The sequence below is a fragment of the Hemibagrus wyckioides genome, linkage group LG08 (genome assembly GCF_019097595.1).
Source record: "Hemibagrus wyckioides isolate EC202008001 linkage group LG08, SWU_Hwy_1.0, whole genome shotgun sequence".
In the NCBI taxonomy this organism is placed as follows: Eukaryota; Metazoa; Chordata; class Actinopteri; order Siluriformes; family Bagridae; genus Hemibagrus; species Hemibagrus wyckioides.
The window spans coordinates 24,676,876-24,704,036 of record NC_080717.1 but is presented as its reverse complement, the minus strand read 5'-3'; the positions used below and the strand labels follow the sequence as shown (position 1 = coordinate 24,704,036).

The following is a 27,161-nucleotide window of genomic DNA, read 5'->3' as shown; positions in this document are numbered from 1 at the left end:
AGAAACACTGTTAACGAGATGCTACTGTAGAGCAAGACACGCCCCCTGAGGGCGGAGCATAGGCTCTCTAGAGGACGTTTTATTGGACAAACAAAAGTGTAAAAAAAAAATAAAAAGTGCAAAATTAAAACATAAATCTCTACAAAACTATTTTATTTTTTAAACAATCATGTCATATTACTATATTGAGGTCCAGAACACTGTTTTGTTTTTCTTTTTTCTTGTTTTTTGTTTATTTTTTTAGAACGCTTAATTAACACTTAACGAATTATTATTATTTTTTAATCTTATTAACAATATAAAAATATGTTAATAATCTTGTTAGTGTAGTCCGATATGAACTGCAAAATAACCAGTCCATAAGTACAACCAAAATATTTTTATGTACATTATTTTACGCTTCATTTTTCAACGAGTGTATTTCAGCTGTGACGCTCCTCCGCGCCTGCAGGTGGCGCTGCGCGGAGAAACAGCTTAGATGCCCGCCCCCCCAACCATAAGATAGTGCGCATGCGCAGTGACAAAACGGAACCGCTGAGCGATATGAGCCCTGTAGCAACACTTCAGCACAGTACAGAGATTTATTTATTTATTTATTTATTTATTTATCTTTATTAAAAAATGAAAATGTTTTTTTAATGAATTTCGAAAGGCGCTCGGAATACAAAACGGAATAAATAAACCTTTAGTCTTCAGGCTAAACGAATGCACGTAAGTTTCAGGTTTGTTTGCTAACTGGCTCGTGAAGTTGTTTATGATGTGAATAAAAAACATCAGAAATTAAATAAACCTCAATTAGTTTTGTTTAAAAACTTCTCGTAAACAGTTTATTCTTAAGTGTTTTAGTCTTTATTAAGTATTAAATGTTAAACTGTATCCTGTTATGCTTCATAACATCGTGTGTGTGTGTATATATATATATATATATATCACATATGTATATGAAAATTACTCCAGTCGACCTTCTACAATATGTATCGCAGTAAATACACACCGATGACCAGAGAAATGGGCAGACGTGAAGACCTGAGCGACCGTCTTTAAAGAACTTACAGTGGTCCAAGGACAAATAAAACATGAAGCACTGACAGGATCAAGGCGGTGATGAATCCTTTTCTGTCTCCTCCATCACATAAAAGAGTTCCAGGTGTTGCTTTAGCCTTCCCCCATATTCCTCTGATCGAGCACTAGTGGAACATAAAAATCTGTGGTGGCTCCTGGTAGGATGTAAAGGATCTGCTGCTAACATCTTGCCTTGGCCAAACGGTCCATGAGAGAACAGACTGTAGAGAGATGTTTCTTCTGCCAGATCAAGATTTTTAATGTCTGTTAAGGAATGTCAGTCTAAATCCATTTCTCCTGCTTTCCTTGAAAGAGCACATTCAAGCCCCTGTGTGGGTGAGTAACCAGTGAAGGCCAGACCGGGGAAAAAAACCCCGAAATCTACTCGACATTGTTGAATATTCTGTTCTAAATCTTCCACACACCCCGTAGGAACCTAAACCCAACGTCCGGCACATTACAGGAATGATTGATTGTCTGTTTTGATATCAGTGAGTACGCTTGGGTTATAAGACTCGATCAAAATCGAATCAGAACGAATCTTTTAGCTGAACTGATTCAAATGAGTCAACAAAAAATCTGTGCTTTTGTTTTACATGAGTCATTTTCCCCAAACTGCTGTCTTGTTTTCATTCATGAAATGTTTGCACAGTGATTTGCTTGCAGTGTTGTAGGTGATGCTGTTCATGCTGTTTGATGTCTAAATGAAAATCAACATAATGAATCTGAACAAATCTTTAGCTGAGTTGATTCTAATGATCCACTCGAATTTTTCTCCTTTTCTTGAATTTCAGTTGTGTCTGGAACGCTAGCTCTTCTCTCATGGCGTCTTCAGAAGACGAGTTCCCGACCCTGAAGCCGCGCCGCATTCAGAACCAGAACGTGGTGCACAGGTTGGAGCTTCGGCGCATCAGCTCTGGCCGCTCCGGTGCTCACTGGTACCGTGTACGCTGTTTCCACCAAAACCTCTTCCCTAACTTCACCGCCGTGAACGTGGAGAAGCCGCCTTGTTTCCTGCGCAAGTTCTCTCCAGACGGCCGCTGCTTCGTGGCGTTCTCCTCCGATCAGACCTCTCTTGAGATCTACGAGTTCCGGGGCTGCCAGGCGGCTGAGGATCTTTTGCAGGATCACGACGAGGGCCGAGACGGTGAGGTTCTGAGCGAGACTGTGCGAGCCCGTTTGTTCTCACGCTTTTTCTCGCTGCTTCACGTAACCAGTGTGGCGTCGAACGGTGAGCATCTGAACCGTGAGTGCAGCTTATTCACGGACGACGGACGTTATGTGATCGTGGGCTCGGCAGCATACCTGCCCGACGAGCCACAGCCGCACTTTTTCGAGGTTTATCGCAACAATGAGGCGGTGACTCCAAACCCACGCTCACCGCTTGAGGACTACTCTCTCCACATTGTCGATCTGCACACTGGACGCCTCTGTGACACGCGTGCCTTTAAATGTGATAAAATCATTCTGTCGCATAATCAGGGACTTTATCTGTACAGGAACATCCTCGCTGTTCTCTCCGTCCAGCAGCAGACCATCCACGTCTTTCAGGTGAGCAGATCTCTCTCTCATTCAGGTAGTAGCTAGTCACAGAGGACACACCCCTTTCAGTGAGACTGAGAACCACAGAGGCCACACCTCCTTAGGTGAGACTGACAGGCACATAGGCCAAGCCTCCTTCAGTGAGACTGCCAGGCACATAGGCCATGCCCTCTTCTGGGAGAGCGATAGACACAAGACCACCACAGACCTGTGGCATCTATCTGTCTATCTATCTGTCTATCTATTTATTAGTCATCATTGTATCCATGGTACTGTCCCTGTTATTTGAATACTGTTATATACACACGTTTGCAGGTGACGGCGGAGGGGACGTTCCTGGACGTGCGTACGATCGGGCGGTTCTGTTACGAGGATGACTTGTTGACGTTGTCGGCCGTGTACTCGGAGGCGCAGGTGGAGGGACCGGCTGGGTTCTCACGTCTCTATAAGGAAAAGAGCATCAGCTCTCTGAAACACCGGCTGCTGGTGTTCCTGTGGAGACGAGCCGAGCGTGACGGCAGCGCCACCGCTAAACGCCGCTTCTTCCAATACTTCGACCAGCTGCGACAGCTGCGCATGTGGAAAATGCAGCTTCTGGACGAGAATCACCTGCTGATCAAATACACCAGTGAGGACGTGGTGACGCTGCGAGTTACTGACCCCTCACAGGTACCACACACACACGTCCCATAATAAACCCCAAACACAAACTCTACTGAAATACCATTTCTTCAGGAACATCTTGTTCCTGTGCTACACAACACCTTTTATTCAAATAACACAAAATTTTATTTATTTATTTGATTCGATTTTTATAGTGTTTCATTTTAATATTAATTAAATAACATGCACTGATCAGCAATAACATTCTGAGCACTGAGAGGTGAAGTGAATAACACTGATGATCTCCTCATCATGGCACCTGTTAGTGGGTGGGATATATTAGGCAGCAAGTGAACATTTTGTCCTCAAAGTTGATGTTAGAAGCAGGAAAAATGGACAAGTGTAAGGATTTGAGCGAGTTTGACGAAGGGCCAAATTGTGATGGCTAGACCACTGGATCAGATCATCTCCAAAACTGCAGCTCTTGTGGGGTGTTCCCGGTCTGCAGTGGTCAGTATCTATCAAAAGTGGTCCAAGGAAGGAACAGGCGACAGGGTCATGGGCGGCCAAGGCTCATTGATGCACGTGGGGAGAGAAGGCTGGCCCTTGTGATCCGATCCAACAGACGAGCTACTGTTGCTCAAATTGCTGAAGAAATTAATGATAGAAAGGTGTCAGAATACACAGTGCATCACAGTTTGTTGCGTATGGGGCTGCATAGCTGCAGACCAGTCAGGATGCCCATGCTGACCCCTGTGCACCGCTGAAAGTGCCAACAATGGGCACATGAACATCCGAACTGGACCACATGGCACCAGGATGCACTATGGGAAGAAGGCAAGCCGGTGGAGGCAGTATCATGCTTTAGGCAATGTTCTGCTGGGAAATCTTGGGTCCTGCCATCCATGTGGATGTTACTTTGACACGTAGCACCTACCTAAGCATTGTTACAGACCATGTACACCCTTTCATGGAAACTGTATTCCCTGAAGGCTGTGGCCTCTTTCAGCAGGATAATGCACTGTGCCACAAAGCAAAAATGGTTCAGGAATGGTTTGATGAGCACAACAATGACTTAGATACCACAGCACACCTTCAGGGATCTAGTGGAGTCCATGCCTCGACGGGTCAGGGCAGTTTTGACAGCAAAAGGGGGACTAACACAATATTAGGCAGGTGGTCATAATGTTATGCCTGATCGGTGTACCAAGTTATATTTATTTACAAATAATTATATTTAATTGTATTTTTATTTAATTTTTTAAAACCATTTTCTACTTTTTATTTTTTTAATTCAATATAAATTGAAACCATGTTTTTATATAATATTTTTTTAATTCAATATTGATATTATATCTGAGAATGACCCCCCCCCACTCTCTCTCTCTGTCTCTCTCTCCCTCTCTCTCTCTCAGCCGTCGTTCTTCGTGGTGTATAACATGGTGAGCACAGAGGTGATAGCGGTGTTTGAGAACACATCTGATCAGCTGCTGGAGCTGTTTGAGAATTTCTGTGATTTGTTCCGCAACGCTACGCTGCACAGTGAGGCTGTACAATTCCCCTGCTCCGCCTCCAGCAACAACTACGCCAGACAGGTCCAGCGCAGGTGCTCCATCACCCCCATCCCTGAACTCCACCCCTCATATTACCCCTCACCCCCACCAAAACCCTCTCTATTGCCCCACCCCTCACCCCCCCCAAAACCTTCTCTATTACCCCACCCCTCACCCCCACCAAAACCTTCTCTATTACCCCACCCCTGACCCCCACCAAAACCCTCTCTATTACCCCCCCCCTCCCCCCCCCCAAAACCCCCTCCATTACCCCACCCCTCACCCCCACCAAAACCCTCTCTATTACCCCACCCCTCACCCCCACCAAAACCCTCTCTATTACCCCACCCCTCACCCCCACCAAAACCCACCCTATTACCCCACCCCTCACCCCCACCGAAACCCTCTCTATTACCCCACCCCTCACCCCCTCCAAAACCCTCTCTATTACCCCACCCCTCACCCCCACCAAAACCCTCTCTATTACCCCACCCCTCGCCCCCACCAAAACCTTCTCTATTACCCCACCAAAACCCTCTCTATTACCCCACCCCTCGCCCCCACCAAAACCTTCTCTATTACCCCACCCCTCACCCCCACCAAAACCTTCTCTATTACCCCCCCCCTCACCCCCACCAAAACCTTCTCTATTACCCCACCCCTCACCCCCACCAATATTTTTGTTTTCAATATAGGTTCAAACCATGTATATATATATTTTTTACATTTAATATTGATTCATTATATATGTGAATGTTATGTTCATGACCCTTCATTGCCCTTCTCTCTCTCTCTCTCTCTCTCCCTCCCCCTGTGTGTGTGTGTGTGTGTAGGTTTAAGGACACTATAGTAAATGCGAAGTACGGTGGTCACACGGAGGCGGTGCGGCGTTTACTCGGTCAGCTGCCCATCAGCGCTCAGTCGTACAGCAGCAGCCCGTACCTCGACCTCTCACTCTTCAGCTACGATGACAAGTGGGTCTCAGTGATGGAGCGCCCCAAAACCTGTGGAGATCACCCCATACGGTGAGGACACACACTCGCGCGCACACACACACTTGCGCACACACTCACACACACACACTTGCGTGCACACACTCACACACACACAGAGAGAGAAAGAGAAATTTATCATTCAGAATTTAGTTTTGAGCTTCCAGAAGCTCAAAAGACCATTAAAGACCTTTCTTTCTTTCTTTCTTTCTTTCTTTCTTTCTTTCTTTTTGTCTGTCTGTCTTTCTTTCTTTCTTTCTTTCTTTCTTTCTTTCTTTCTTTCTTTTTGTCTGTCTGTCTTTCTTTCTCGCTCGCTCTCTCTCTCTCTCTCTCTTTCTTTCTTTCTTTCTTTCACATACCTTCAGATTGTATTCTTGTTTCTTTTCCCTCTGAATTTATTTTGAATGGGTTTTGTTTCCATTTATTCTTTGCTTTTTTTCTTTTCTATCATTTTGTTTTCTTGCTTTCGTGCTTTGTCCACATTTGCTCACTTTTCTCCATTTTCCCGTCTTTCTTTGAGATTAAAAAATCCAGATAGATTACTTTGGTGTTTACACTTCTCTAGGAAAACTTCAGGGAATTGCAGGTACCAGGAGTGTAACCGGCTGATGCTGAAACGCACCAGTCGCTGTTAGCTAGCGGATGTAACGGGATGAGCGATCTCACACCCGCATTACACACGGGTTTAATCAGAGCCCCCCCCCCTTCGTACATGTCCCTGTGGACGAGCTTGTCGCTATGGAAACGATCAGAGCGAGTGCGTTAATATGAACCTGCGCTACTGTCAGAGCTTCTGTTAGAGAGAATTAATTAACATCTGACCAATCAGAGTGCAGCGTTACGAAAGGTAAAAGACGTGAGACGTTTACACGATGAAGTCTCGGAGCCGCTGAAGTCGTGATGTTCTTCAGGGAAGAAAGCGTTTTACTTTGGCATTTTCAGAAAGGACAATTTTAGCCAAAAAAGATAATTTTTGTGAAGGTCGCTCAGTAGGACTTCCTGATTTTAATGTGTGTGGAGACATGGGAGAGACGGAAACCATGCCACTGTACAGACGACTCAGAGAAACTCGGAAAAGTAACTCTGAGAAACTCTTTTTTTTTTTTGTTGTAATTTATACAGCTTCCTTACAGAAATGTGAAACTGAAGCTGTGTGTGTGTGTGTAGGTTCTATGCACGAGACTCTGGTTTGCTGAAGTTTAAGATCCAGGCTGGTCTTCTGGGTCGGCCGATAAATCACACCGTGCGCCGCCTCGTCGCCTTCACCTTCCACCCGTTCGAACCGTTTGCCATCTCAGTGCAGCGCACCAACGCCGAGTATGTGGTCAACTTCCACATGCGCCACAGCTGCTCCTGAACAAAAACACACATCTCGAGTGAATGCATGAGAGAGTGAGTGTGTGAGGGAGAGAAAGTGTGTGAGGGAGAGAGAGAGTGTGAGAGTGTGTGACAGAGAGAGTGTGTGTGAGTGTGAGAGAGAGTGTGGGTGTGTGTGTGAGAGTGAGTGTGTGTGTGTGTGAGAGTGAGTCTGTGTGAGTGTGTGTGTGTGTGAGAGTGTGTGTGTGAGAGAGAGAGTGTGTGTGTGTGAGAGAGAGAGTGTGTGTGTGAGAGTGTGTGTGTGAGAGAGAGAGAGTGTGTGTGAGAGAGAGAGAGAGTGTGTGTGAGAGAGAGAGAGTGTGTGTGAGAGAGAGTGTGTGTGAGAGAGAGAGTGTGTGTGTGAGAGAGAGAGTGTGTGTGAGAGAGAGAGTGTGTGTGTGTGAGAGAGAGAGTGTGTGTGTGTGAGAGAGAGAGTGTGTGTGTGTGAGAGAGAGAGTGTGTGTGTGTGAGAGAGAGAGTGTGTGTGTGTGTGAGAGAGAGAGTGTGTGTGTGTGAGAGAGAGAGTGTGTGTGTGTGAGAGAGAGAGTGTGTGTGTGTGAGAGAGAGAGAGTGTGTGTGTGTGAGAGAGAGAGTGTGTGTGTGTGAGAGAGAGAGTGTGTGTGTGTGAGAGAGAGAGTGTGTGTGTGTGAGAGAGAGAGTGTGTGTGTGTGAGAGAGAGAGTGTGTGTGTGTGAGAGAGAGTGTGTGTGTGAGAGAGTGTGTGTGAGAGTGTGTGTGTGTGAGAGAGTGTGTGTGTGTGAGAGAGTGTGTGTGTGTGAGAGAGTGTGTGTGTGTGAGAGAGTGTGTGTGTGTGAGAGAGAGTGTGTGTGAGTGTGTGTGTGTATGAGCTAATATCTGCTCTGTTCTTCTGCAGATCATTTTCTCCTTTTTTATATAAAACTCTATTTATTATATACACAATATGACTATTTTATTTGACAGAATTATTTTTATTGTAAATAAAAGTTGCTTTGGTTAAATCCCTCGTCCAGATGTGTCCAGATGTTTTCTCTGTTAGAGGAACGCAGGAGCTGATGCAGACGGGCGAGTAGGGGACTGCTTAACGGTTTCTATAGTAACCACTCCTTCACAGTTGTGTAAAGAAAGAAAGGAAGAGCTGAAAGTCCAGAACAAGCATGAAATAAACAAACAACATTTCACATGGAGAAGGGGAAAGGTACGGGGACGGAGTGAAGAGAGGGAGAAGGGGAAAGGTACGGGGACGGAGTGAAGAGAGGGAGAAGGGGAAAGGTACGGGGACGGAGTGAAGAGAGGGAGAAGGGGAAAGGTACGGGGACGGAGTGAAGAGAGGGAGAAGGGGAAAGGTACGGGGACGGAGTGAAGAGAGGGAGAAGGGGAAAGGTACGGGGACGGAGTGAAGAGAGGGAGAAGAAGTAACAGAAAGCAGGAGATGAAGTGAGAAGTGGACATGAAAGAGAGAAGCAGGAAGTAGTGACCAGTTAAACCAGGACACTCACTGACCTGGGGATATTTTCTCTATGGAATGTTTTCCCTGGAAATTAGAAACAGAAAAGTTGTGATGTGAAAATGTTTTCGTCTCTGTGTGTCTGATGCTTTTAGTCACATAACACCCACAAACTCCTGATCAACTCTGACCATCAGCACTGTGCTGCGGAGCACAACAACACAACGACAACATCAATGACAACAACAAAACCACAGTAACAGAACAACAACACAATGACGACAACGACAACAACACAATGACAACAACAAAACCACAGTAACAGAACGACACAACAACAACACAGTGACAACAACACAACAACAATGACAACAACACCACAGTAACAGAACAACAACATAATGATGACAACAACACAATGACAACAACAACATGATGACAACAACACAATGACAACAACAAAACCACAGTAACAGAACAACACAACGACAACAACACCACAGTAACAGAACAACATAATGATAACAACAACATAATGATGACAACACAATGACAACAACAAAACCACAGTAACAGAACAACACAACAACAACGACAACAAGACCACAGTAACAGAACAACATAATGATGACAACAACACAATGACAACAACAAAACCACAGTAACAGAGCAACACAACAACAACACAGTGATAACACCACAGTAACAGAACAACATAATGATGACAACACAATGACAACAACAAAACCACAGTAACAGAACAACACAACAACAACGACAACAAGACCACAGTAACAGAACAACATAATGATGACAACAACACAATGACAACAACAAAACCACAGTAACAGAGCAACACAACAACAACACAGTGACAACAACACCACAGTAACAGAACAACATAATGATGACAACACAATGACAACAACAAAACCACAGTAACAGAACAACACAACAACAACACAACAACGACAACAACACCACAGTAACAGAACAACAACACAATGACAACAACAACAACGACAACAACAAAACCACAGTAACAGAACGACACAACAACGACAACAACACCACAGTAACAGAACAACAACATAATGATGACAACAACACAATGACAACAACAACATGATGACAACAACACAATGACAACAACAAAACCACAGTAACAGAACGACACAACAACAACACAGTGACAACAACACAACAACAATGACAACAACACCACAGTAACAGAACAACAACATAATGATGACAACAACATAATGATGACAACACAATGACAACAACAAAACCACAGTAACAGAACAAAACAACAACACAGTGACAACAACACAACAACGACAACAACACCACAGTAACAGAACAACAACACAATGACGACAACAACGACAACAACAAAACCACAGTAACAGAATGACACAACAACACAGTGACAACAACACAACAACGACAACACCACAGTAACAGAACAACAACATAATGATGACAACACAATGACAACAACAAAACCACAGTAACAGAGCAACACAACAACAACACAGTGACAACAACACCACAGTAACAGAACAACAACATAATGATGACAACACAATGACAACAACAAAACCACAGTAACAGAACAACACAACAACAACACAACAACGACAACAACACCACAGTAACAGAACAACAACACAATGACGACAACAACAAAACCACAGTAACAGAACGACACAACAACACAGTGACAACAACACAACAACGACAACAACACCACAGTAACAGAACAACAACATAATGATGACAACACAATGACAACAACAAAACCACAGTAACAGAGCAACACAACAACAACACAGTGACAACACCACAGTAACAGAACAACAACATAATGATGACAACACAATGACAACAACAAAACCACAGTAACAGAACAACACAACAACAACACAACAACGACAACAACACCACAGTAACAGAACAACAACACAATGACGACAACAACAAAACCACAGTAACAGAACGACACAACAACGACAACAACACCACAGTAACAGAACAACAACACAATGACGACAACAACAACGACAACAACAAAACCACAGTAACAGAACGACACAACAACGACAACAACACCACAGTAACAGAACAACAACATAATGATGACAACAACACAATGACAACAACAACATGATGACAACAACACAATGACAACAACAAAACCACAGTAACAGAACAACACAACGACAACAACACCACAGTAACAGAACAACATAATGATAACAACAACATAATGATGACAACACAATGACAACAACAAAACCACAGTAACAGAACAACACAACAACAACGACAACAAGACCACAGTAACAGAACAACATAATGATGACAACAACACAATGACAACAACAAAACCACAGTAACAGAGCAACACAACAACAACACAGTGACAACAACACCACAGTAACAGAACAACATAATGATGACAACACAATGACAACAACAAAACCACAGTAACAGAACAACACAACAACAACACAACAACGACAACAACACCACAGTAACAGAACAACAACACAATGACAACAACAACAACGACAACAACAAAACCACAGTAACAGAACGACACAACAACGACAACAACACCACAGTAACAGAACAACAACATAATGATGACAACAACACAATGACAACAACAACATGATGACAACAACACAATGACAACAACAAAACCACAGTAACAGAACAACACAACAACGACAACAACACCACAGTAACAGAACAACATAATGATAACAACATAATGATGACAACACAATGACAACAACAAAACCACAGTAACAGAACAACACAACAACAACGACAACAAGACCACAGTAACAGAACAACATAATGATGACAACAACACAATGACAACAACAAAACCACAGTAACAGAACAACACAACAACAACGACAACAACACCACAGTAACAGAACAACATAATGATGACGACAACAACAACATAATGATGACAACAACACAATGACAACAACAAAACCACAGTAACAGAACAACAACATAATGATGACAACACAATGACAACAACAAAACCACAGTAACAGAACAACACAACAACAACACAACAACGACAACAACACCACAGTAACAGAACAACAACACAATGACAACAACAACAACGACAACAACAAAACCACAGTAACAGAACGACACAACAACGACAACAACACCACAGTAACAGAACAACAACATAATGATGACAACAACACAATGACAACAACAACATGATGACAACAACACAATGACAACAACAAAACCACAGTAACAGAACAACACAACAACGACAACAACACCACAGTAACAGAACAACATAATGATAACAACATAATGATGACAACACAATGACAACAACAAAACCACAGTAACAGAACAACACAACAACAACGACAACAAGACCACAGTAACAGAACAACATAATGATGACAACAACACAATGACAACAACAAAACCACAGTAACAGAACAACACAACAACAACGACAACAACACCACAGTAACAGAACAACATAATGATGACGACAACAACAACATAATGATGACAACAACACAATGACAACAACAAAACCACAGTAACAGAACAACAACATAATGATGACAACACAATGACAACAACAAAACCACAGTAACAGAACAACACAACAACAACACAACAACGACAACAACACCACAGTAACAGAACAACAACACAATGACAACAACAACAACGACAACAACAAAACCACAGTAACAGAACGACACAACAACGACAACAACACCACAGTAACAGAACAACAACATAATGATGACAACAACACAATGACAACAACAACATGATGACAACAACACAATGACAACAACAAAACCACAGTAACAGAACAACACAACAACGACAACAACACCACAGTAACAGAACAACATAATGATAACAACATAATGATGACAACACAATGACAACAACAAAACCACAGTAACAGAACAGAACAACACAACAACAACGACAACAAGACCACAGTAACAGAACAACATAATGATGACAACAACACAATGACAACAACAAAACCACAGTAACAGAACAACACAACAACAACGACAACAACACCACAGTAACAGAACAACATAATGATGACGACAACAACAACATAATGATGACAACAACACAATGACAACACCACAGTAACAGAACAACATAATGATGACAACAACAAAACCACAGTAACAGAACAACACAACGACAACAACACCACAGTAACAGAACAACATAATGATGACAACAACATAATAACAACAACATAATGATGACAACAACACAATGACAACAACAAAACCACAGTAACAGAACAACATGATGACAACAACAACATAATGATGACAACAACACAATGACAACAACAAAACCACAGTAACAGAACAACAACAACAAAATGACAACAACAAAACCACAGCAACAGAACAACAACAAAACAATGACAACAAACAGTTACACAACCCCCACAATGAGGGAGATTCAAATCTGTCGCTCCTGTCGTTCACACAGCTCCCAGTGAAACGGCTTCATGACCACCTGACCATGCAGAGGTGTGTGTGTGTGTGTGTGTGTGTGTGTGTGTGTGTGTGTGTGTGTGTGTGTGTGTGTGTGTGTGTGTGTGTGCGTGCGCGTGTGTGTGTGTTTTTTCAGGGACGACACAGTGTGTTGCGGTGCTTTATTTCTGACAGACTCAGAAAAAAAGCTAAAGATTTCAGGTTGTTAGTCCCGCAGGGGAACGGGATGATGGAAGGAAAGAAAAACCCCATGCTTTAAAAGCTTCTTGAGCTTTAAAGTTCTCCGTAGCAGCATTGTAGTTCTTTTGTTTATTTATTTATTTTTGTTTGTTTATTTATTTATATTTTTTAGAGTGGACTCCTACGTTCAGCTGCTTTACGCCACGCAGGCTGATTTTCTCCCGGCTTCACAAATACGGCTTCTGCTGTGTCCCGCTAGCTGCTGACAGAAATCCCTCACGTCTGTGTGTGTGTGTGTGTGTGTGTGTGTGTGTGTGTGTGTGTGTGTGTGTGTGTGTGTGAGGGTGCAGATCAGGAATAAAACGCTTTTAGGCACACGAGAGGTTGAGGGTGTAGGCGGCCAGGCGACCGCGGGGCTTCACTCTCATCTCATTCAGCTCTAATGCGCTACGAACAAAACAAAACAAAACAAAAAACATCCAACAGGCTTCTAATTTTACATCCTAATCACTGAGAGAGAGAGAGAGAGAGAGAGAGAGAGAGAGAAAGAAAAATAAAGAGCAAAATAAAATACAGGAAAAGAATGAAAGAAAGAAAAGAATGAGAAAGGAAAAAGAATGAAAGAAGAAAAGAATGAGAAAGGAAAAAGAATGAAAGAGGGAAAGAATGAGAAAGGAAAAAGAATGAAAGAGGGAAAGAATGAAAAAGGGAAAGAATGAGAAAGGAAAAAGAATGAAAGAAGGAAAGAATGAGAAAGGAAAAAGAATGAAAGAGGGAAAGAATGAAAGAGGGAAAGAATGAAAGAAGAAAAGAATGAGAAAGGAAAAAGAATGAAAGAAGAAAAGAATGAGAAAGGAAAAAGAATGAAAGAGTATCATGGCTGACCCTGCGCTATGACCACAACCTCCAAGGCTGGGATATGCAAAGAAAGAATTTCACTGTGCTGTAATGTATATGTGACAAATAAAGGGGAAAGAATGAGAAAGGAAAAAGATTGAAAAGAACAGAGAAAAGAAAGAAATAGGGAGAGAAGGAGATGATAAAGTGAAAGAATAGAATAAGAGGAAAGAGGAGGAAAGAAACAGAGAAGAAAGAAAAGAGAGAAGGAGATGGAAAAGCAAGAATCAACCAGAGAAAAGGAAGAAAGGAACATAGAAAAAGGAAATGATGAGAGAGAGAGAGAGAGAGAGAGAGAGAATGAAATAATGGAGAGCTCGGTGATTGAACAGTGATTTTACTTTATACAGCTTTTGTACTAATGCTTATTTTGTGTGTGTGTGTGTATGCATGTGTGTGTGTGTGTGTGTGTGAGTATGTATGTGTGTGTGTGTGTGTGTGTGTGTGTGTTAGAGAGCGACAGTAGCACACAGTTTAAAGTTAATTAATAAACTCAGACAAAATAATAAAAAGCAGGGGAGGAAACAGAGGACAGGAAATGAAATAAAATTATGATTATTATTACTATTATTATTATTATTATTATTATTATTACATAATAATAATAATAATTATTATAATAATAATTATTATTATTATTATTAAATAAGGTGCTAATCAGGGGTGATTAAAGTGAAAAATTGGCATGAGGATTGTTCTGAGAACTTTCTCGTGAAGATCAGCTGGATGTCTGATGTCAGAGGAACTTCTCTCTTCAGCAGCGGTTTGTTTCTGAAATAATCACAGCTCAGAGAGCTCTCGCCCCAACACCGGGTCAATCAGCCCTCCAATCAATCCCAGCTTCTTTTTTTTCCCACTTCTACAAAGAAAAAGAAACCACCTTAAGGCAAAAAATAAAGTGCGAGTCAGCCCCAAAAGCTCCCTACAGGACATCCAGAGCACTCCACACGCTGCAGAAGCCATTATTTCCTCCCCTATGCAGCGCACTTCATAAGAAACACGGCCGCGAGGGACAGAGCATTAGCCTCGGACTGAATTGGACTTGTCCTCGCTGTGGGCTTTCCCAGCAGCATTGACGCAGATGGACTGGAAGCCCTAAAGGTCAACCTGATCTTCCTGCTGAGGTGCAAATCCCTTTCCTGTGCTGAGTAGGGAGCCTAATTATGACCTACTGTAAGAGCACTTCTGAAAAGAAAGGGGCAGTTTGACGTTTCTCCGGGTTTTATTCCTGCTTTTACAGGGAAGGAAAAAGAAAAGATAGTTTTCTCTTGATGGTTAGCATTTGGGAGCTTTTTTGTTTTCGTTTTGTTTTTTTCCTTTAGATGTGTATGATGGCTTCCTGTATCACACGCAGGTTTATCCACATCATTAGCCATGGCTCTAAATTTACCAAAAGAGTTTGAAAAAAATAAAATAAAATAATAATAATAGTAATAATAATTAATAATAATAATTGTAAGTGTACAGTCACACAACTTTACACAAATTTCTGTGGTTCTACAGGTGTTTGAATGGAGTGGGTGTGGCCTACAGGGTGGGCGGAGCGATAACACACTGCGCTGTAGGGAAACTAATTGTCCAATGTGATGAGCCAAGATTCTCGAGGGGATTGTGGTTGGCGTGTGTGAGGATAGACGTAGCGCTCGAGTCTCCTGGAAGGAAAAGTGTCAGAGAAAAGGAGCAGGAAGATGTTTATAAGTGTTTAAATAAATAAATAAATAAATAAATAAATAAATAAATAAATAAATAATAATATTATTAATTGAATGAAAAGGAAATCGTTTAGTATGAGAACAAATCAAGATAAAGAGGCACGATGTGGAGACACATCATTTTTCATTTTTCATTTTCATCTAGTTCAGTGTTCAATTTTTTTTAATAGAAATATTATTTTGATTCAGTTCTAATTTATGTTCCACTTTTAGGGTTTTCATTGGACTCACTCCATGTCATTTCAGTTCCATGTCATTCAGTTTGTTGGAACTTAACTGGGGGGGTATTATTCAAACTTAGAATTTATTTACATGATAAATTCCTTCAATTATTTAACTAAATAATTAAATGAAATTAAATCAAATGATACTTAGTTGAGTTATAAAAAAAAACTTAGGCTTCTTACTCTTTTATTCTTATTTAAAACTAAGAATAATGAAAAAAAAAATTAATCTTTCCTTTTTTAGTTGATCTTCAATGCCATGGGATTTATTTATTTATTTATTTATTTATTTATTCATTCATTTATTTATTCATTCATTTATTCATTCATTCATTCATTCATTCATTCATTCATTCATTCATTCATTTTTCGTAATATCATTGTTGCTGGATTTAAAAAAAAAAAAAAAATTCTTCTTTTGCTCCCTGAATTAAAATGAAATCGAAATGTCACTCTGTCTATCTCATAGGCTAGGCCACGCCCACTCGCTTCTAATTCTCACAACCAAATCAGATTTTTTTTTTTATAAAGTGATATTTTGTCTTGGACTGATTGAGTAAAAAAAAACCCATCAGTTTTATTGAGTAAGATTTTGATTTTTTTCTCTTTCTATTTGTGGCAGAAATTTCCACTACAGGTCGCAAGCCTCATGTTCCATGTAGCTAAAGTATAAAATGAAATCCGTGTCCTGACTGATCTGCTGTAATGACAAAATCTTTTCCTTTTTTTTTCCATCATGGTGTTGATGTTTTTTTAAATGTTGCTTAGTGGGACAAGACATTTTTTGGCCGATCACGAAGCACAGTGCAATTTTCTAAAATGAATGCACTATTTTGGGCTCTGAAAATGCCCCCTTTTAGCTCCCACCGTGCCTGACGGCCTCCGCTCGCATGGCCTAATGAAATAAACTCCATTACCAGCCCATAGAGGACCGGCAATAACGCAAAAAACGGAGGTGGCGTCTAAAGGCGAGCGTGAGTCAATGCTAACAGCTCCTTATTGGATCGACGGAGCCGTAAAGCCGTTATTTCCTCGCGTGTGAAACAGAAAGGCAACTTTTATCCCTTTCAGATCTGATTAAAAGGTTCTAAGAGCGAGCTGTGCGATCACCGTGTCACAGGATCGAGGGGTTCGTGAGGACAGACGTAGCTCTCGGCTCTATTGGAAGGACAGAGAGGAAGCTGGTAAAAAGAAAAAAGTAAATAAACAAAAAACAAATCAATAAATGTAAGCAGAAATAATTTAGGATAAAAATAAATAAAATAAAAAAATGAGAGAGAGAAAGACAAAAAGGGAAAGAAAGAAAGAAAGAAAGAAAGAAAGAAAGAAAGAAAGAAAGAAAGAAAGAAAGAAAGAAAGGAAATGACTGAGTAAAAGAGAGAGAGAGAGAGAGAGAGAGAGAGAGAGAGTGAAATAATGGAGAGCTCGGTGATTGAACAGTGAATGTGATTTTACTTTATATAGCTTTTTTTTAAACTATTTTATGTGTGTGTGTGTGTTAGAGAGCGACAGTAGCACACAGTTTACAGTTAATTAATAAACTAAAATAGTAAAAAGCAGGGGAGGAAACGGAGGACAGGAAATGAAATAAAAACCCTGGGGAACATTCCGCAGTTTGGTGTGTGAGGTGTGTTGGTGAAATTCAGCTACATGTGTTGAGATAAATAAATAAATAAATAAATAAATAAAGCTGGTGTGATAAGTTGAGCTAAACGGTGTAGAGGTAGAGAGCGACCAGCCTGATGCATGCAGATGTGAGAAATGCAGATGTGCAAACAGCAGTAATGTGCATATGACAGTCTAATATAAATAATTGTAGTAATGACAGATAATTGCAGTAAAGCGCAAAGTACTTGCATGTAATTGCAGATAATAGCAGTGATGTAGTGCGCAGTATAGTCTGCTGTCCAACGCTGGAGTTTAGCATGAGTGAAGCTGAAGGGGAAAAGCCGATCACGAGCCCTTTAGTGCGACAGTGCAGTCTTGTGCAGTGTCTTCCTGAGGAGAGACGTAGGAGCAGTCCAGGTCTTTGATCATACCTCTCGCTCTCCATCAGGAACACTCATGATAAACATCCATGATGCTGGAGCTGCTCCTGTTCTGCTCCCACGCTGTGTAGATATAGTATAGAGGCAGTTCATTGGAATGTTAAAAAGAGAAGTTCACCATGATGACTTCTCAAAAAGTAGATGAGAGAGGAGGTGTTTAGTTTCCAGGAAAGTTCAGCAGATTTGTGGACACCAAGAACCTGAAGTCTCATTCCTAAAGACATGTGGCTCCTCTGTGACCTCCACAGTCAGTTCTCTGGGTTAAGGTCAAGGTTGTTGTTGGGGCACCATGTTAGCAGATGCTGAACCGCTTCTCTGTAGAATATCTCATCATCATCATCATCATTATCATCATCTTCATTATCTTCTAACCATGCACGTGTACTCAGTCAGAGGTGAAAGGGAAGTAGAAAAGTGGACTCAGCATGCAGCCTTGTGGTACACCGCTGTTTAGGATGAAGTTGAGAATAAAGGGGAGGAAATTTCAGCAGATTTGTGGATACCAAGAACCAGAAGTCTCATTCCTAAAGACAGGGGTGTGTTTGTGGCTCCTCTGTCACATCCACGGACAGTTCTCTGGGTTAGGGGTCTAAGGTCAAGGTTGTTGTTGGGGCACCATGTTAGCAGATGCTGAACCTCTTCTCTGTAGGATATCTCATCATCATCATCATCATCATCTCATTATCTTCTAACCATGCACATGTACCCAGTCAGAGGTAAAAGGGAAGTAGAGAAGTGGACTCGCTGTTTAGGATGGAGTTGAGGAAGAAAAGGAGGAAGAGGTGCCAAGTCTAACAGACTTGAGGTTTGTTGGTCTCAAAGTCCAGGTGCATAGATACCACAACTGGAGAATTTAGAGATTAGATGGAATCACGGTGTTGATGGAGCTGATCTTTGTGTAGAAGTTTTCCAGAAGAGTCAGGATGGAGTGAAGTGGTCAGGTAACATCGTCCTCTGATGACCTGCCACATTCTGATGGGGATCCAGTGATGGTTGAAGGCAGGCTCATAGGCCAGAACATGCATTTTGTAGATATTTTTATTTCAATTCTACACAAAAAAAAGATTGTTTTGTTGATTCCGTTTATATTTGTGTCCAATCAAATGCTGTCCAGAACATTGCTGTCCTGCCTACATGATTTCTGGAGTCTAAAATTGTTGAATTTATTTTCATTTGGAATTGTAAGTGTGAGATGTTTCCATCATTCCAGACCAATCCTGCGCCGGAAACCTCAGTCATGTAACAGCTCTAGAGCTCCTGCTTTACTTTCTACAAAAATGACAGGGACCTTACCAAAATGATTCTCTGAAATAAAGTCTCAGAACTTTTCTGAACTTTTACCGGCTAATGAATTGTTTATAACGCCGCCCCGCCGTGTGATCTGAAGCAACCTCGAAGCTGAAGTCTGGATCTGGCTTTTTATTCAACGGGTTAATTAGGATTCCAGGTTCACGTTAGTGCCTTGGCATTGCTCTCTCTCTCTTTCTCTCTTTCTCTTTCTCTCTCTCTGTGTGTGTGTGTGTGTGAGTGTTGGATGATGGACTCATCCCGTGAGGCTGCAGGTGTTCCAGGATTAACTGTCCAACCTGAATCTGGTTACAGCTTAATTGACCACATTCAGTCAGGAGAAGTGACACCAGGGAAGCAGAATTCAACAGCTCATCTTGTGTGTGTGTGTGTGTGTGTGTGTCCTCGATTGGGAGAGAGCAGTGGGACTGACTGATCAGATCATCTGAAAGACGTGTAATTTAATTATTCTTCACTTGTTTCCATTCCAGCATCAGACATGTAGATTATATGCAAGGGCATCCTTACAGGAAATAGAACGGTCTTACAGGAAGGAACAGTGTCCTTACAGGAAGTAGATTGGTCTAATAGGAAAGAAGGGTGTCCTTACAGGAAGTAGAACGGTCTTACAGGAAGGAAGGGCTTCCTTACAGGAAGTAGAACGGTCTTACAAGAGGGAACGGCATCCTTATAGGAAGTAGAACAGTCTTACAGGAAGGCAGGGTGTCCTTATGGGAATGTAGAATGGTCTTACAGGAAGTAAGGGTGTCCTTACTGGAAGTAGAATGGTCTTACAGGAAGGAAGGGTGTCCTTACAGGAAGTAGAACGGTCTTACAAGAAGGAATGACATCCTTATAGGAAGTAGAACAGTTTTACAGGAAGGCAGGGTGTCCTTATGGGAATGTAGAATGGTCTTACAGGAAGTAAGGGTGTTCTTACAGAAAGTACAATGGTCTTACAGGAAGGAAGGGCGTCCTTATGGGAAGTAGAACGGTCTTACAGGAAGGAAGGGTGTCCTTATGGGAAGTAGAACGGTCTTACAGGAAGGCAGGGTGTCCTTACTGGAAGTAGAATGGTCTTACAGGAAGTAAGGGTGTCCTTACAGAAAGTAGAATGGTCTTACAGGAAGGAAGGGCGTCCTTACAGGAAGTAGAACAGTTTTACTGGAAGGAAGTGTCCTTACAGAAAGTAGAATGGTCTTACAGGAGGGAAGGGCGTCTGGAATGGCGATCTGTTACGAAAGAAAGTATTCTTATAGGAAGTAGAATGGTCTTACAGGAAGGAAAGTGTTCTTACAGGAAGTAGAATGGTCTTACAGGAAGGAAAGTGTTCTTACAGGAAGTAGAATGGTCTTACAGGAAGGAAAGTGTTCTTACAGGAAGTAGAATGGTCTTACAGGAAGGAAAGTGTTCTTACAGGAAGTAGAATGGTCTTACAGGAAGGAAAGTGTTCTTACAGGAAGTAGAATGGTCTTACAGGAAGGAAAGTGTTCTTACAGGAAGGAAAGTGTTCTTACAGGAAGTAGAATGGTCTTACAGGAAGGAAAGTGTTCTTACAGGAAGTAGAATGGTCTTACAGGAAGGAAAGTGTTCTTACAGGAAGGAAAGTGTTCTTACAGGAAGTAGAATGGTCTTACAGGAAGGAAAGTGTTCTTACAGGAAGTAGAATGGTCTTACAGGAAGGAAAGCTTCTTCTTGTAAAGTTCATGTTTATAATTTCCTATTGTAAATACTCACACACGACATGTTCCAGGTTTTAAGCTATAATAATGTACGATATTTCTAAATATTCTTTCTTTTGCTTTGAAAAACTTTGTGTTGCTGAACAAAAGCAGAGACTGGAGAAACTTCTTTAGCCGTTCAAGATAAAAAAAACTAAAAGGAAAAAGCTCTGATGAAATAACCAGTCTGGGTTCAAAATGTCCTTTGAAAGGAGAAATGAATCATTAAAAAACTTTTCTTTTAAAAGTTTTAAAGCGGCACTTGTTTTGTGAAGCTGCTCTGTGACTGACAGAAAAACAGAAGTGTACTCAGATGACTGCACTGTGAGCTGCGTGTGACGTGCACTTTACTGGAAATGTGAATCAAAATAGAAGAGAATGAAAATTCTGCCTTTTAGAAGAATCATCAGGATGGAGCGGAGGTTAACAGGGTCATCCCCCGACACGCAGGAACCACGTCAGCGGAGTTAATGTGTTTTGATGAACGCGGGGGCCCTAAACCTCGCCTTTCTTCACAACCCTGACCCCGGTTGCCATGGCGAAGACGTGCCACAATCGCCCTCCACCTGGTAACCCAGTTTTTCCCGCTAACTGCCATTGCCGTGGCAACCAGGAGCGCCACATAATCCTGGGACACGGGAAACCGACCGGTGGCTTGATCTGCATAGTCATGTGACCTTTTTTTTTTAGCCTTATTTTTTGTTTGTGGAGCTAAAAGGAGGGGAGACGACACGTTTGACCTCGCTCTAATTTTAGCACGGAGACAAAACGCGGGCAGAGCGACACCTGCTAGGTGTTTACTATGGAGCGGAGACGGAAACATGAAGCGCACAAGCTCTGAGGTGACACTTGAGTATGGATGATGGGTCCAGGTTGCACAAGGTGTCTCGCTCACGGCTGACATTATTCCAGAAGGAGCCAGAGTTCACTTCCTGGTAACCTGTTTATATTCAACAGCAAGTCTCACAGTGTGATGACACAATAACAAACCGGGTGTCCGGCTATCAGAGAAGAACAATCACCAGTGAAGTGGAGCTACTGTCTTCCCCTTTTTCAGTTGTACTACTGAGAAATCACAAACTCCTTGCTCCTGATGGACATCAATTCAATTCAGTTCAATTTTATTTGTATAGCGTTTTTAACAAGGCACATTGTCTCAAAGCAGCTTTACAGAACATAAGAAATATAGTACAAAAGTCCAAGGTTAATTTTAGACCAAATCATCCCTGGTGAGCAAGCCTGAGGAGACTGTGTGGCAAGGAAAAACTCCCTTAGGTGGTATGAGGAAGAGACCTTGAGAGGAACCAGACTCAAAAGGGAACCTCATCCTCATTTAGGTGACACCAGAGAGCGTGATTATGAATTATTATAAACCCCGGAGTGTGTGATTATGAATAATGTCCTTTCTGCAGTCATGTGTATGATACAGCATATGCAGAATGTTAGTGTGTGCATTAATTAGGAGGTTGTTGTCGTTCACAAAGGGTTGGCATCTTCCCTTTGAATACCCAAAATCTTTTTACGAAGCAGGATCCAGGATCCTCGCGGAGCTGGCCTCTGTCTACTGGAGCTGGCACAATCTCTAGATGCCTCGGGTTGGGTAGAAATGGAAAGGAATTAGCGTAGCTGCTGTTCATGATATTAGCAGCACTAGATGATAGTATGCATTTAATTAGATGTACTGGAGCACAAGGTTATGGGATGTATTATGTGTATGCCTGGCTAAAGAGATGTGTCTTTAATCTAGGTTTAAACTGGGAGACTGTGTCTGAGCCAGGAAGACTATTCCAAAGTTTAGGAGCTAAGGATGAAAACGCTCTACCCCCTTCTATAGACTTTGCTATTCTGTCAGAAGACTGGTTAGACATGTGGGAGCGAAACCATTTAGATCCTTGTTTATAAGTAGCAATAGTTTGTAATCAATTTTAAACTTAACAGGTAGCCAGTGCAGGGATGACAATATTGGGGTTATATGTTCATATTTTCTTGACCTGGTAAGAACTCTCATCAGAAAACTTGGTGGTGAGGTCATGGCTCCGGGGTTGAGATGTTGGGCTGCTGATTTGTTAAAAGGTTGTGAGTTCAGATCCCACTGCTGTCACTGCTGGACCCTTGAGCAAGAACAAGAACATTGTATATCCTGCACTTGTGTTATAACTGCTCAGGTCCCAGTTTCATCCAGTTGTTCTTGGTTCCTAGGTTGGTTCCTTCCTTCTTGGTTCCTATGAAGAGAAAATCATTCACTTTCAGACACCAAGCTTTTTTTCTCTCGCAGGCTGTAGCTTTGATGGTCAGCGATCGTCTTGTTCTTATGATTGACTACCAGAAGCTAAACCTCGAACTGAAATCTAAGATCCAGGAGGTTTCTGGTAAGAAGGTTCGTCACGGCAGTTTGTGTAAACAGCTTGGAAGCCGAGATCGACGTGAGAATCCTGCTGCATCACTTCAACATCTTCATCCTTCTCAGATGAAACTTCTTCTTTCCCTGATTCCCTCCATCCAGAGCTCCTCACATCAGCGCTAGAGCTAATGGCCGGCGTTCCTCCTCCGCTCTGTGCCTCGTGGTATAAAATCATTATTTCTTTATTACCCAGACTTGCCACTATTAAGTTGAGGATGAAGACTCCACACTCGCTCGTGCGCTCCATCTAGAACATGCTCCGAGGGTAAGTGCGCCAATAAAGCGGCGGTACATGCGAGCCACTGAGAGAACAGGACACGGAAATTGTTTAAATTACACTCATTTATGAGGTGGATGTTGGACCGTTATTATTATTATCTGATGGATGAGAGAACTTTGATTGGTTCTGCCTGACATGCTCAGATGGACGCTTAGCCACAGAGCCTGGAAGCTAATTGTAGCATTATTTTTTAAATCAACAAACCGGATACTTTCTTAGAAATAAAAAAAAAAGCCTAAGTGAAACTTCTGACACTTTCTGTTCCTTTTCAAGACATTTTCTCCACCGGTTCTCCTGACAGAGAACATGTTGACCTTCAGGATTTCTGTGAGGAAGGTGCAGTGAGGAAGAGGAGTCACCCTGAAGGTGATTTTCTAGCTAACAGCACATCAGGAATTTGAAACAGAACCCAGTTCAGGTATGAAGCCTTTACAGAAACCAGCATTCAAACACTGTTTCATTCTGAATCAGAAAGGGTTTTTAGGAGAACCTTTAAAGAACCTTTAAAGAACCATTAGTTCAACTAGGTTCAGGTTGAACCAGGTTCAAGGGATTAAGAAGAAAAGAATGAGGAATAGATTGGACTTTCAGCTCACTTTTCTACTAAACACACACACACACACACACACTTTGGCTTAGGGTTATTTGAATAATTAAATGTTTTCATCCTGACTGGTCTGCAGCTATGCAGCCCCATATGCAACAAACTGTGATGCACTGTGTATTCTGACACCTTTCTATCATTAATTTCTTCAGCAATTTCAGCAACAGTAGCTTTTCTGTTGGATCGGATCACATGGACCAGCCTCCGCTCCCCACATGCATCAATGAGCCATGACCCTGTCGCCTGTTCACCACTGTTCCTTCCTTGGACCACTTTTGATAGATACTGACCACTGCAGACTGGGAACACCCCACAAGAGCTGCAGTTTTGGAGATGTTCTGATCCAGTGATCTAGCCATCACAATTTGGCCCTTCGTGAAACTCACTCAAATCCTTACACTTGTCCATTTTTCCTGCTTCTAACATCAACTTTGAGGACAAAATGTTCACTTGCTGCCTAATATATCCCACCCACTAACAGGTGCCATGATGAGGAGATCATCAGTGTTATTCACTTCACCGGTCAGTGCTCAGAATGTTATGCCTGATCAGTGTACATATGCTTATAATAATAATAATAATAATAATAATAATAATAATAATAATAATAATAATAGGAAATAAAAAAAATAGTAGAAAATAAGAAAAAATAGTTATTTTATAAATAAATATTATGTATTATCTATAAATAAACAAACACACAGCAGGATGCCGGTTCGTGCTCTTCTCTTTTTCCTTCTTTTCTTTTCCTTTCCTGTCTTCGTCTTCTTTCTGTCAGCATGTCACTCACGAGCAGCTGCTTTTTCCCCTGCTCTCAGGCCATGCTAGAACAACAGTCTCCAAATTATAGAGCGCTCGTGCAGATGAGTGCAGGACCGCCAATTAGCTTGTCGCTAAATTTGGTGCAATATTGTCCTGCGTGGTGTGTGATTAAACACAACAAAACGTTTCACTTCTATAAAAAGGTTACATGCTGCTGAACGAATCTGAGTGCTTTTAATGCAATTTACCAGATCAGATCTTCTGTAACACCTGACATGCAGAACAAATACGGGTGGAGCACACAGCTACGAGGCTCCCTATTGTAGTTTCAGATAGAGGGATGGAGGAGAGGTAGAGGAGATATGGAGGAGAGGAGTGATGGAGAGAAGGATATGATGTAGAGGAGATATGGAGGAGATAACAGAGAGATGGGGAGATGTAGTGGAGAGGAGTGATGGAGGAGACGTATAGGAGAGGAGTGATGGAGAGATTAGAGGAGTGATAGAGAGATGGAGGAGATGTAGAGGAGAAGAGAGATGGGGGAGATGTAGAGGAGAGGAGCGATAGAAAGATGGAGATGTATAGGAGAGGAGTGATAGAGAGATGGAGGAGATGTGGAGGAGAGGAGTGATAGAGAGATGGAGGAGATGTAGAGGAGAGGAGTGATGGAGGAGATGTAGTGGAGAGATGGAGAGATGGAGGAGAGGAGTGATAGAGGATAGATAGACTGGTATTGATGTGTGGCCGTGTTTCATTTCCTGAAGCGTGCAGAGTGTTGGATTGTTTGAAAATCCCGTGAGGAAACAGTAAAGGTGGAAAACACACTCGATGAAATTCCTTTTTTTTTCAGAGAGAAGACAAGCCTGAACTAAACGTGTGTGTGTGTGTGTGTGTGTGTGTGTGTGTGTGTGAGAAGCTGATCTTCCTTTTCCAAGCTCTTCCTGTAAGGACATGTCATACTGATGATCTTAAAGACCTTAAAGGAATAAGATCTTCTAAGATCTAAGTTTTTCTTGTCAACAATTATTGTTGATCAGCCACGCCTCCTGGGTACTCAGCCACGCCTCCTGGGTACTCAGCCATGCCTCATGGTGTATTTGGTCACTCAGCCACGCCTCCTGGGTACTCAGCCATGCCTCATGGTGTATTTGGTCACTCAGCCACGCCTCCTGGGTACTCAGCCATGCCTCATGGTGTATTTGGTCACTCAGCCACGCCTCCTGGGTACTCAGCCATGCCTCATGGTGTATTTGGTCACTCAGCCACGCCTCCTGGGTACTCAGCCATGCCTCATGGTGTATTTGGTCACTCAGCCACGCCTCCTGGGTACTCAGCCATGCCTCATGGTGTATTTGGTCACTCAGCCACGCCTCCTGGGTACTCAGCCATGCCTCGTGGTGTATTTGGTCACTCAGCCATGCCTCCTAGTTCCTGAGGTCACTCAGACATGCCTCCTGGTTTCTTTGGTCACTCAGACATGCCTCCTGGTTTCTTTGGTCACTCAGTCATGCCTCCAGGTTTCTGATGCACTTAGCCACACCCTATTGTGTCTTTGGTCACTCAGCCATGCCTCCTTGTTCCTTAGGTCACTCAGCCATGCCTCCTGGTGTCTGATGTCACTCAGCCATGCCTCCAGGTTTTTAATGTACTCCACACCTCCTGGTGTCTTTGGTCACACACTCACGCCTCATAGTTCCTGAGGTCACTCAGCCACACCTCCTGGTGTCTTTGGTCACTCAGCCACCATCCTGGTTCCTGATGTCACTGAGCCATGCCTCCTAGTTCTTGAGGTCACTCAGCCACACCTCTGGTGTCTTTGGTCACTCAGCCATGCCTCCTGGTGGCTTTGGTCACTCAGCCATGCCTCCTGGTTACTGAGGTCACTTAGCAATGCCTCTTGGTGTCTGATGTCACTCAGCCACGCCTCTTGGTGTCTAATGTCACTCAGCCATGCTT

At 42.3% G+C, this 27,161-nt stretch overlaps 1 protein-coding gene across 4 annotated transcripts in view; it reads left to right on the top strand.

The window, feature by feature from the left end:
* Positions 1 to 517: 517 nt before the first annotated feature.
* det1 (DET1 partner of COP1 E3 ubiquitin ligase) overlaps positions 518 to 27,161 on the top strand; it is a 43,234-nt gene continuing 16,590 nt past the window's right edge. Inside the window, exons 1-7 of one of the 4 annotated variants that reach the window (XM_058397444.1) lie at positions 518 to 711; positions 984 to 1,398; positions 1,857 to 2,613; positions 2,920 to 3,273; positions 4,623 to 4,813; positions 5,594 to 5,785; positions 6,920 to 7,801. In XM_058397444.1, the coding sequence (XP_058253427.1) occupies positions 1,885 to 2,613; positions 2,920 to 3,273; positions 4,623 to 4,813; positions 5,594 to 5,785; positions 6,920 to 7,109 (1,656 nt within the window). In that variant the 5' untranslated portion in view covers positions 518 to 711; positions 984 to 1,398; positions 1,857 to 1,884 and the 3' untranslated portion in view covers positions 7,110 to 7,801. Of the gene's footprint in view, positions 712 to 983; positions 1,399 to 1,531; positions 1,554 to 1,856; positions 2,614 to 2,919; positions 3,274 to 4,622; positions 4,814 to 5,593; positions 5,786 to 6,919; positions 7,802 to 27,161 lie in introns of those variants that run through there. The other 3 variants (XM_058397442.1, XM_058397445.1, XM_058397446.1) reach the window with 3 other exon arrangements.